Here is a 12,544-nt window from a genome sequence, read left to right as displayed (position 1 = left end):
ATGTACCACCATGCTCGGCATATTTTTTTTATGGATACAGTATATAAGACCACTAGTGAGCACCACATTACTAAATCTAACCATCAATTCCCAACCTTAACCTTCCTTAATGTATCACTTTGTAGCCTAGGCAGGCCTCAAACTCCTGAGCTCAAGTGATCTGCCAGCCTTGGCCTCCCAAAGTGCTGGGATTACAGGTGTGAGCCACTGCACCTAGCCTAAAAGAAGAAAAAGAAAAAAAAATAAAAAAAGTCTTTTTAAAGGCCACTTGTTTGTATCTCCATTAATCCTTTTGACCCTTTTTGGTCTATCTTTTGGTAAAGGAGGCAAAGTAGAAGTAAATTCTTTATGAATTTTATCTCTTCATTTTTCTCTGTAAAATTAGGAAGTCAGAATAGAGCTCACAGAAAATGTGATTTAGGGTTAACTATTGATAGTATACATGTGTCCTTTGGCAAGCCCCTGGGCTAAATGTACTGGATGGGGACAATGTACTCCTTTATTTTCATAAAAAGAAATCAATTCCATGTGTTCCTTTGAGGGAGCTTTCTGTGTATGGTATCTGCGTGATCAGCAACACATACTGTCAAGTTCTGTTGATGCCACTTGTAAATTGTCCCAATTCAATCTGATTTTAAGTCTTTCTGGATTTGTTTGGTGGTTGGGTAATCATTTTTACTACTGATGTGTTCCACAATCAGCCCCAATTCGAGTTCCCTCCAAACTCCCAGCTTAGTTAATGAAGCTGACTTTCTTCAGTGCTGTTGTCTTCTTAAACCAGTTTATCTCCCAGTGTGCTCCGAAGTGCCCATCCAATGTCCTGTCTCTGGCCCAATGCCATATTTTACTTTACTATGACACTAGAAGACATACAGGAATGAAAGATCATTTATCCCGCATCTTTGTATCCTCATCTCTTTACACACTATCACATAGATGCATGAGCACGTAGAGGCACTCAATATTTCTTGTCAAATACTACACATGAACAAGTTTGCATAAAAATGCTTGCTTTTTTTCCTTGTCATCTTGCTGAGCAGCAAGTTAATGTGTCCCTTTGGATGCTAAAAATTTCTCAATATGGTGAAGGGTTGTTGGTTAAGTTAGACAATAAATAATTGGGAGTCACATCTGGACCCTCCTGACAACTTCGAACACTATTCTTAGAAAATAATATATTTTATAAAGCCCTAACTTCCTGATTTTATTTGCAATAAGGAACGGGAAGAATATGGATTTCATTCAGTCACTCTCCACCATTTACTAAATTTCCATTCAGTTCAAATCCCTGAGTCATTTTAGTCCCTGAGATGGACCTACATGCTCTTCCCTGTCTTTCTGGGTTAGGAAAGCTCTGGCAGTGTGTAGATGGGGGTGACCACAGACACCCCTTGAACACATGCTCACTGGGCTTCCCAAACAGGCTGTGGAGATCTGCTCTACGGTTTCTACATGGAACAGATTGTAATGGACTCTTTCAAATGTATATATTCAGCTGAAACTGAATTTAACCTTTCTGCTCATATCGTGGCAAAGGCAACTGAACAGAGAAGGCTGGATTTTCATTTTGTGAAGTTAAATCTGAACCCTGCTCCATTATTGTACAGAGCATATGCAGGTAGTTCAGAACAAGAAAGGGATAACTTGCATTAGGATCTGTGTTCTCTAGATCCTTCTGAGCAGGGGAAAAGAGAGGGGAGAAGACTCTCAGGGCAATGTCCTGCACAGACACAAACAGCATTGTCTGTGCCACTCAGATGGTCAATCTAGAACCTCTAATTATGATTACCAGAGTGAATGAGCAGATACCTAGATAGATGTCAGACATCTGCCTAATATGATCAACATTAGCATCAACTGATGTCTGCTCTTGCTACTGTATTGATGTTATTATAAGATGAAATCTCTCTGCATCAGCCTAATTCCAATCCAACTCAGAAACACCTCTGTTGCATGGAAGTTTCCATGTATGTAACATTATGTTTTAATTTTTTAAATATTCTTGCTAAAAATGTAAAAGGGACATGATTAAATTCTTTATATTATACTTCTTGCTTATTAAAATGACCAAATGATCTATAGTCAGATTATGTGCTTACAGCTTGGATAATAATTTATGTTGAATAATAATAATACATATGATATGCCCTGCACTTGACAAACTCCCCCTTGAAAGCCCCACAAATATATCTGCCTGTCAATGTTTAATCCATCTTTTGTTTGCCAGCTCAGGAATTTTATCTCTTTATAATCCCATTGCACTCTGTGCTTAGCACTACTATGTTTTAGTAGCTTAGCACTACTAAATGTATTACCTTATGCAATTATAATCATTTATTTACATTTCTGTCTCCTCACTGTACTTCCAGTTCCTTGAGAGCAGAGTGTGCTCTTTACCAATTCTCCTATTTTTGTTACATGTCTTTGTATTGCCAGTTATTTGCACAATGCCACATCAATGCACGGGCACAGCCTCTAGTAGAGTTCCTGGCACACACAAAATAATTACTCCAGCATAAAGGTTTGTTAAATTTGCAACATACTTTAATGGACTTTATCTCAATTCATACTCACAAGAATCCTGTGAGGCAGGCATTTTTATCCCCTCTTAAGACCTGAGGAAATTAAGGCTTAGAAAGATTAGGTGATTGGGACAAGGGCGCACAGTTAATAAATGCCATAAATTTAATGCTAGCCAAGATCTTCAAATGCCAAATCCCATATTATTTCCAGTGTGCCACAGTTGCCTTTTGAGATGTCAATTCTCTCTCAGCTGAGGAAATGACCACTATCACCATTTTGTAGGTCAACAAAAGCAAATCCTAAAACTCTGCCAGGTAATTCAGTTCTCATCTCTGGCAGCAACAGGAACCAAGAATAGGAAACCAGTATTACTATTTTGCCTCATAGCTAATTCCCATGCATGTAATGAGCACCATGTGTTCCCTGATCAAATAAGTCTGTGAATAAGATGAACATGGACAAACACACCAGTCTAAACCCCCCTCACAGTTGGCAGTAACAGGACTTGGCATTGTGTTGGACATAGAAGAAGTACTTTTAGGAAGTGCTATTTTCTTTTTGTTTTTCCCCAGTACACTTATACCAATCATATGTTTAAGATAACATTTTGACTTCATGACATACACATTCTCCTGTACTGGTCCCACTGACTCCACTTTCGTATTCTTTCTATCTCGGCAGAATTGTGCAAAAGGATTCCTACTCTGAATTTCAAAACCTCTGCAACTAGCTTCTGAACTCCTTTAGTTTTGATTTGGAACTGGGCTGTACAACAAGGACATAATTATTCTATTCCTTGGTTGAGAGATTCTGAAGGGAACACTTAGAGGCTCTGAAATATTCAGGGCACAGGCAGCATTGTTTTCATCTGAACCACCTGAGATCCTTCCAGAGTAAGTCAGAACTCCCTGGGATTCTCTGGAACTCCAGGCCCCATTTGAGTCCACTACTAACCTCAACTTCCTTAGCCTTTCAGTAGTTCCTGGCACATGCCTTCTATGGCTCCATTCAAATTTCAGTGATCACGGAGTGCTTGTTTTGTACTAACCTGCATAGCAGCCCAAAGGACTCAGCACCAATCACTTCTAAGATGGTCAACAAAAAACAAAGGTGCTGCATATTCTCACTAACACTCATATTAAAGCAAAAAGTGGTCTCACATCTGTCTTCTTGAGTTCCATTTTAAAAATTAGACATTGACTCTCTTTTAAATCTGAAAAATTGATTTGCTATGGGATCAGAAAATTGTCAATGAAATTTGAGATATGATATTCAAATGATAAGAGCCTTAAGAAATTAATTAGGTTTTTGCAATGAGAATGTAATAAAAATTGGCAAAGATTAGCCAGAGTCTAGAAAAAGAAAGAGCCAAGGAATGATAAATGCCCAACCTTAAATAAGAACAAGAGGTCATCCTGACCCCGATGCTATGTTTTGCCAAAAACATTTAGAGAAAAGACTTTGAAGGAGTCCTAGAATCTAGTAGAAGGTTTATCATTTCAAAAATGGAAAGATTTGACAATTGACCAATAATGAGAATGACAGACAAAGAGAGAAGAAAGCTAAGAAGTATTTGGAGGCTTTCCACCAAAATAGCTTAAAGATAATGTGGTTCAGAATAACATTATGACACCTCTAAAATACTTTGAAAAGAATGAATACTTTACTATACCTAGTGTATGGAGGCATCTGGCCTTGCCTCCTTGACTGCTTTGGAAACTGATTGTCCAGTGCCCTAGATCATGAGGATGTCCTTGTTGAGCTCTGTTACCCAGAAGGCTGCTTCTTAAGATTACTGGTCCCAAGTGGTACTGAACTCCCGGAATAAAATGAGAGTTCTTTCCTTCCTAATAGGTAAGGAATAAATGTCCAACACCAAAGGATTCAGCAGATTTGTCTCAGTCAGTACCTGCTAAAGATTCAATGAATGTTCATTGAATGACAGAAGAACTGAATGAATGCAGAAGGACAAGGAATCCTGATCTCACTGATAGAAGATAGTTATCTGCCTTAGGAGAAAGAGTTTAACTAGCTGGTGACTGGATACTGATCATCACTGCAATTAATACCTAATTTTAGCTTTCAGTTACCTTCGTTCACATGCATATTTGTGCTAGACAGCAAATACCTTGATAGTAGAGATTGCTTCTGTTCCATCCAACAATATTTACCTAGCCCTGCCTATGTTCCAGTCACTGTGCTAGTCACTGGTAATCCAAAAGTTTACCTTTATGCTCACTACATTTTAATGAGTAGACAAACAGAATATATAGAAGTAAATTTTATAACACTAGGTGACCTGTACAAGGCACACCAAAGGAGAAATTTTTAGATTATCATCTCATGTGGTTTGGTTTCTTTTGTGCCTAGCAATGGAATTTAATAAATGTTTGATAAATCAATGAATAGACAAATGAATCAGTGTTGAATATGAACAAGCCACATGTTCATGCAAATATGGCTAGGTTGGTTTTTCTTGAGGAATGTTTCAGACTTTCATCAAAGAAGAGGTCAATTCAGAGTCTTCAAGTCCTACCCTAGTCCATTACCAGTGTTTCAAGGTAGGAGGCAGCACATCATTCTCTCCTAGGACCCCAAGGTGGCAAGGTGGGGAAGACTTCTCCACAAGGGAACCCGGAGGCTCATCACAGCCTCACCTCCAGGGAAGGAAGCAAAATTTGAATCTGTCCTGGAGACTCCTCTGCCTTTCAGGACTCTATGTGGCACAAGGAGAACAACATTCATTTTTCAGAAGCTCTACTAGGTAATGTGCCCAGCCTTGAGGAAAACAATGCTTTGGGAACCATCAGAAAATTATAGGAGCCCACAAAAGTAAGTGTGGAGCCTCGAGTCTGACTTTGGTAAATATGCCATTTATATCATCTAACGGGGATGGCAGGGTGAGCATTGATCAGAACAGTGACTCTTCACATTTCCCAGCACCTCTTAGTGAACTCTAGTAGATATCCCAGGGTACAGTCACTCTTATCCCACATTCCTTTTCTGAAGTTGTTAAATCAATGCCACATCAATAAAATAATATGGAAATATGAGCTCAGAAAATCACTGGTGAGCTAACAATCATTCCCACTCCTGGAACTATAATTGGATCTAGACAACTAAGTTGGCTCTCGACAACTATGCTGGACTACAGCCTTCTTGTGTGCAACCTGCAACAATGCTTTTACTCTCTTCTACTTACAGCCTGACTCCCATCTTCAATACCTTTTATAGCCCCACTGGTTTTAGAAACTATCACATTTCTCTTTAGATCTGTAACCTTCTGTTATGTTCTCAGGTTTTATCCATGCTTGCTTGCACAGTTTTGGTAGCCTGTCCTTCCTCCACCCTTACCAACCTCTGTTTTGCCCTAAAACTTGGAGAGAAGGCCTGAGACACCAGGAACCACATAAATGCTTCTATAGTATTCTATAGACAGAACCCAGGAGCCCAGTCATGACATTTCCTTAAGAATAAGTATATACTCCAAGGAGAAGGACCTGGGTTCAACCCCCAGATGAATTAGTAACAGTGTGACCTTGTCAATCTTGTTGAGCTACAAGGTTGTTGTGTGTAAAATAATAATTATATAGTGATAATATTAGGCCCGAAGGACCTCTGTAAGGGACAAAATAGAAAGACATATGAATATGCTTTATAAGCAGTATTCATTGCTATTTGGTACTCTGACCAGCTCAAAATGAAGCTTATGAAAAAAACAATCTGCAAGTCTGGTCTTTGTAAGGGAGACCTGGTCTTGGTAGTAGAATGTCCCTCATTTGATATTTGGTAGTTTAAAGTGAGATTAAAATGGACAAGGTGGGCGGAAGAATTACACTTACATTGAGACTTGACTTCTATGGAGCAAACTGGGAGAAAATATTATTAGAAAAACTAAGCAAAACTTCTAGATTAACCTCCAGAGGAAAGAGCAGAGTTGCAAACTGATTAGAGCACAACTACAGACCAGTGACACCCCCACCTAGTAGGGCTAGAAACAGAGATCGCGGAAGCATGATCTCTGCAGGCCCATTTATACACACAGTATAGACACACTAATGCTGAGATGCCAAAAGCTGTGTGTCGAAGGAAGAGTGAGTACTAAATATCAGGAAAACACATGCAATGCAGAGATTAAGTGGCATGGGTTGGGCTCGGAGGCTCCAGCTTCCAAATAAGCACCTGTGCTCATCACGCCTGGCTGCAACCAGCCCTATCATTCATCAATTTTAAGCCGCCTAGATTCAACACTAACTTGAAAAAAGAATTAACATGATGATCTTGCTGCCGATGAAAGTAATACATGGGCAGTTTTGAACCATTTCATCTAAATTTGCCACTATTAAATTCACATGTGCAACAAAGCAGTTGGAACCTCATATCAGTTACAACATATGGATTCTGGAAAGCGAGAGCATGGCAAAAGGTAGAGGTGGGGCGTTAATTGTAAATGTGCTTTGTGAGCAGCCCCAAGTCATCAAGATGGATTATTTTCCCATTGGGAACGTGTACATAAATGCACAGACACACACACACACACACACACACAAACACATACACACAACTTCAAACACACGAACTCCCTTTTGCTTCCCTCCTGCTTCAAAACATAAGACATTAAATAAAGAAAAAAAGAAAGAATTAATTAATTTTCATATCTGACTTCTCTTTTCAGAAAGAATGTAACAAAGCAATATTTTTTTTCCTATTGACTACTTGGTTTAAAATTTTTAAGCAGTGTTATGGGAGGAAAAAACTCTAAACACAAAATGAGAGATCTCATTTTGATAATGGTTACATACCAAATACACAAAAACTTGGATGCTTAAATACTGTCCATTATTTCAGTTTAGACTTTTGTTAATGTTTTCCCTAGATTTTCTCCACCAGAAAATTGTTCTTGGTGATTGACAATATTTTCATGAAGTCTGAAAGCATATGTTTGTCCCACAGCAAGAAAGAGGGCTAAATTTGATGCTTGACAAAAAGACCATCCCTATGCAAAAGATCAAATGGTTTCCAGGTTATCAGGCCCCTGACCAAGAGTTGTCAGAAAATAACCGTGTTGAGGAGAATTTCAGGTGGAATCATGTCACTGAAATTGAGACCAAAAAAGACTCTGAATTTGGTTATTATTATAATTATATATCTTAGGTTCTCAGCCTCAGACAAAAAAAGAAAAGACATCATATGGGCTGGGACACCTTCTAAATCTAATACTTTTATGTAACCATAAAATATCAGTATTAACAGTAACAAACATTATTTTGAATACTTAAAATTCTCCAAATATCATGCTTTTGTTTTTACATACATTATCTCTTTGAATCTTCACACTAACTCAATAAAGTAAATATAATTAGCAGCATCTTACAGATGAGAAAAATTAGGCTCAATTAAGAGACTTTGTTGCAGCCACAAGGCTAGTTAAAAGAGATAAAATTTAATGCACAAATTTTGAAACTCGAAGCCTATGTTCTTAAATACTATATAGTTCCACCAATAAATGTGTTCACTAATGACTTACAGTCAATTGTATCTAACATACAAACAACAAAGAATAGGAGTGAGAGGAGGGCTGAGCTCTAGTTGTGTCAAGGGCCCCATGATCCATTTAGTTCCATGAGACCATGATGGCAGCCAGCTGTGAGCTGCACAGGAAGGAGTTTCACTTCCAGTGTCTGAGTATAAAAGCCTGGGAAGGACACAAGCCAGAAGAGCAAAAGGCACCAACAGTTTGGAAACATGCACCTTATTTTGAGTTAGCCTTTTCTTCTGGTGGGACTTCCCCTGGTTTAGAGTTACTTCCACTGAGTACTCAGGATGAGATCACACTCTGATGATGCTTGTCCCAGAGGCCAGAATTGCCACGATCTGCTCCCATGTATTGACCCCAGCAAGCTTGATACTCAAGGCATAAAAGCTTTGACTTCACTAGCGAAGCCAGCATTTCTGCTAAGAGGCTTAATGGGTGCTTTGACAGTGAATGAAAATATCTGCATTTCATAATTGTACAAAGGCAAAAGAGTGATGGATGAAGATGGAATCTAAACACAAATATATAAATATCTCAAGTTTGTATTTGTAACAAAGATGCTATCAGCATACGGTTTGTGTGTTTATGCTTTGGAGGGAAGCAGGCAGGAAAACAATGCCTTTTCTTAGGAGGGCAGGATTTGGATAGTATTATCATTGTACTGCATCCTGAGGCTACTAGCATTCATGGGAGAAATACTGAGGCATGGGCACAGAGAGAGGCTGAAGAATAAAATGGTTACAACCAGGTTGTGCTAACCCCTAGCCCCGTAGCTTGTTGATGGAAAAATCAGTCAAATGACTCTCTGTTGACCTAGTCTTTGAGAGGAAGGTATTAGGTGGCAGTTATTCCTAAAAAGAGGTCACTATTAAAGACGACAAAAAGCAGCTGGTAGAGTCATTAACCGCTGTGGTTTCAAAGCTTTGGTATTAACATAAAACCTAGTGCTTGTTTCAAATGTAACGCAGAATCCTAGAAAAGACTAAGAGGCTAAACAGTCTCTGCAGATGTAAGAAAGTCTTATTTGAGAAGATACGTAATCACAAATAAGGATAGTTTTTACCTTTTAAAACTATCAGCCGAGAAGCTCACAAAAAACCTCAGAGCAGCTGATGGCAGGTATGTCTGATTATTTCCCTGCAATGGAAAGAGAAACTGAGGTCCGGAACTCTACAAAAACTGTCCCCAAAACTGTTGGTGACAGATGTTTCTGGAAATGAGTACTGCATGATGTATAGGGCCTGTGGCATCTTAGAGAGAATCTTAATTTTTTTGAAAATGAAGGTAAATTAAAAATGAAACATATTCTTTTTGTAGAACATGAAGTAACTTTTGAATTCAGGGGTAGTGCCATTGAAGGGGCTGGCCCAGGGTGACCGGTCATTCTCACATTGTCCCCAGTTCTCCAGTATTGGCCATATCAGGAGGCAAGTTTTCACTTTCTCTTGGATCCTGACATCGTGGGGGGAGGGGAAGGGGGAAATGCAGTGTCATAGAAAAGAAAAAAAGTCAAGATCAGCAGACAAGAAGGAAAATAACTGGTAAGTTTTAGATTTAGAAAAGTTTTGGATTCATCTGTTTATGAGGAGGAAAAGAGGCCAAGAAAAGGCAGCAATTTGTCCACGTGCTTAATTAGTGAGTGGCAAGGGCAGTAGCCTGGTCTGCTGAGCTCCCTGGATTCCCTGATCCCAGCCCAAAATAGTTTCCAGTTTTCATCTGCCAGTTGCTTCAGAGGCTTTTCTAAGGAAGACAGTTCATAAAATGATCCAGAATTCATCCTCCTCAGGTGACAGGATCATTACTCTTTATACAACCCCTAGGTCTCAGCCTATGAACAAACACTTGTTTGTTTCTCTGTCTACCCTGTTCCAAACCAACGAACTGGATTTTGCCAACAAGAGGAGCTGTTCCCTGTGCCTGCCCCTGAGAGTTGATGGCTTCACAGAGATCCCTCGCAGTCCTGTGCAGACAGAGAATGCAGAAGGCAAGTCTCCTGGGGCCACTTGTGGACTCATGGTTTATAACTTGTTGGTTTTGTTTTTTTTTTTAATTGTTGTTTTTTAAAGTCCTAACCCTTAGGCCACTGGCTAACTGATTTATCTTCCCTGGGCAGTACTTGCCAGAGAACGGACACTATGGCCAGAAAGGGGAGAGGCTGTGCCTAAACTGGAATGTTGGAGGTTTTTAACATTTTATCTCTGTCACTCCCTACTGTAATCTCCATCTAACAAAAAATGTGGTAGCTTTGATCCACTGATGCTTTCTCTCTCTATGTCCCCATACCCTTTCAGGAAGGAGCCTTCAATTCTCCAGACTGAGCTACAGTACAACCTCAATACTCACCATAGTGAATTTCTCAGTCTTTTTCTCTCTGCTCCATGCAAGCACCCTGAATCTGAGATCTGGTTCAAAGGTTTTCTCCATTCAATCACTACTGGCTGATTAGGCAATGGCAATTTGAGCAATAATCTGCAGAGCCCTCCCTAAGCACGTGCTCTTTCTCTCTCTCTCTCTTTCTTTCTCTCTCTCTCTCTCTCTCACACACACCAGTTTTCCACCACCAAAGGTCTCTTTTTTACAGAACAGTGACTCATCATTGTGACAGTTTCTGCATCACTAAATGGAAACAGTTGTAAGACATCCTCATCTTCCCAGGGCATGAGGTGCTTCAAAAAAAGAGAACAAAAGAAAATGTTTGTATCTGGCAGTTTTTGCCGTTCAGTCACCTGCTTTCCTACTTAGGTTCAGGAGCCGACTTGATTTCTGTTGTCACCATGCTGGTTATGTGACTCCACTCTCTCCAAGAGACTCCCTTGATGGGGCACATGATTTTGTAGCAACCATCCCTTGCTGTTTCTCCTCTTTTCTGGATGGGAATGAAGCATTGCTAGCCTATGGCTTAAAGTAGGAGTCCCCGTCCCCCCATGTACTAGTACCAGTCCATGGCACAGACCTGTACCAGTCCATGGCCTGTTAGGAATCAGGCCATACAGCAGGAGGTGAGTGCAAGGCAAAGAAGCATTACCGCCTGAGCTTCGCCTCCTGTCAGATCAGCCATGGCATTAGATTCTCATAAGAACATAAACCCTATTGTGAACTGCACACGCCAGGGATCTAGGTCATGTGAGATTCTAATGCCTGACGACCTGAGGTGGAACAGTTTCATTCCGAAACCATCCCCCACCCAACCTCATCCATGGAAAAAACTGTCTTCAATAAAACCAATCCCTGGTACCAAAACTGTTGGGGACCACTGGCTGAAGGAATTTAGACTAGGGGCTGCCAGTCTGTGTTAACATGTGTTTAGTTTCCCCCGGGATGACTGCCCAATAAGCTACCCGAGTGCCCTAGAAATCATAGTTACAGAGGCTCAGGGGTGATGACAGAGTGTTCCAAGTCTTCATCTGTCCCCTTTAGTTCATTCGAGAGGTCTTTTCCCTCATGAGAAGAAAATGCTTTTTTTTTAAAAAAAAAAAAAAAAGAAATAATTGCTACAAACCTGTAGCACACCAGCCTTAGGAAGTATTAGAAAAAATCTCCCCCACTGCTGCAGAGCTGGTTCTCAAATCTTAGCTGTTTATCCAAATACTTGGCATCAGCTTCCTCCTGGAATGTACTCTATATCAAAGAGGAAGAAGAAATACCCCAGTTTGTTGCTTATAAGTTGGCAGGAAAAGGCCTGCACGTGATAAGCTTGGACTTCTATTGTAAGGCTTTATTTTTCCAAATAAATCCATGTATACAAGGATTTGGGGACCGAAATAGTCACTGAAAAGTTATACTTCATTGCCTGTTTGGCCGAAACCAAGGCTAAAGTTCTCTAGAATGGGTTTTGGTTAAGGCGGATTTCAGGTCGCAGTAAAAAAAAAAAAAAAAAAAAAAAGCAAACCACAACAAAAACCTTTTCTCCCTATGTCTCTTTCTCCTCTGAAGCTGGCAGAGCATCCTCCACAAGCAAGATCAGAGGATGTCCCAGGTCATCTTTTCTTTGTGGATACCGCAGGTCTACATGAAATAGTGTATTTTTGTGGGGTGCTGTCCCTTAGGACAAGTGAAGGACTGATGAGAAAGGAAACTGCGAGGTATCACAAAGACATCCACGGGGCAGCCTAGGAAAATATGTTCATATGGAGGGAAAATATCAGTGTGCATATATCCCTTTTAGTGCTGCCTTCCCTTTTCCACTCTCACACCAGCCCCAAAACATTTCAAAAAGTTAATTTTGGAAGACTGACTTTGTCTTATTCTGAAATGTGTGCCCAGTAACAGAGGTGAGAAAGTCATTCCAGTCTTCATCCAGTCACCTGAGTCATGACTTCTTCTTTTTGTTCATGCAGCTTCTTTTTGTTCCTCAATCTTTGATTACATGATCATTAGCAAAAGTAAATTCCCGAAGTGAAATCACAGTTAGCTGTGCATTTTGGAGTAGTATTAGAGTTAAGACGTGCCATCAAAGAGGTTGCCATCTAGAATGTTTACTCTCTT

At 40.0% G+C, this 12,544-nt stretch overlaps 1 protein-coding gene across 1 annotated transcript; it reads left to right on the top strand.

Annotated features, from left to right (window-relative positions):
* Nucleotides 1-9,773: 9,773 nt before the first annotated feature.
* Nucleotides 9,774-12,337, top strand: LOC144338286 (putative uncharacterized protein C1orf140). The gene is made up of 2 exons (XM_077987045.1): nt 9,774-10,041; nt 11,989-12,337. Exons 1-2 carry the CDS (start codon nt 9,821-9,823, stop codon nt 12,170-12,172), a joined length of 405 nt encoding a protein of 134 aa, XP_077843171.1. The 5' UTR covers nt 9,774-9,820; the 3' UTR covers nt 12,173-12,337.
* The last annotated feature ends 207 nt before the right edge of the window (nt 12,338-12,544 follow it).

This window comes from Macaca mulatta, chromosome 1, assembly GCF_049350105.2.
Source record: "Macaca mulatta isolate MMU2019108-1 chromosome 1, T2T-MMU8v2.0, whole genome shotgun sequence".
Lineage (NCBI taxonomy): Eukaryota > Metazoa > Chordata > Mammalia > Primates > Cercopithecidae > Macaca > Macaca mulatta.
This window is presented reverse-complemented; position numbering and strand designations above follow the sequence as displayed.

Bases quoted from the DNA above. Each gene is read 5' to 3' on its own strand.
- LOC144338286 (XM_077987045.1), top strand. From the start codon at position 9,821: ATGATCCAGAATTCATCCTCCTCAGGTGACAGGATCATTACTCTTTAT. The intron at 10,042-11,988 runs AGGCAAGTCTCC...TCTTTCTCCTCT, and splicing joins GTGCAGACAGAGAATGCAGA to GAAGCTGGCAGAGCATCCTC.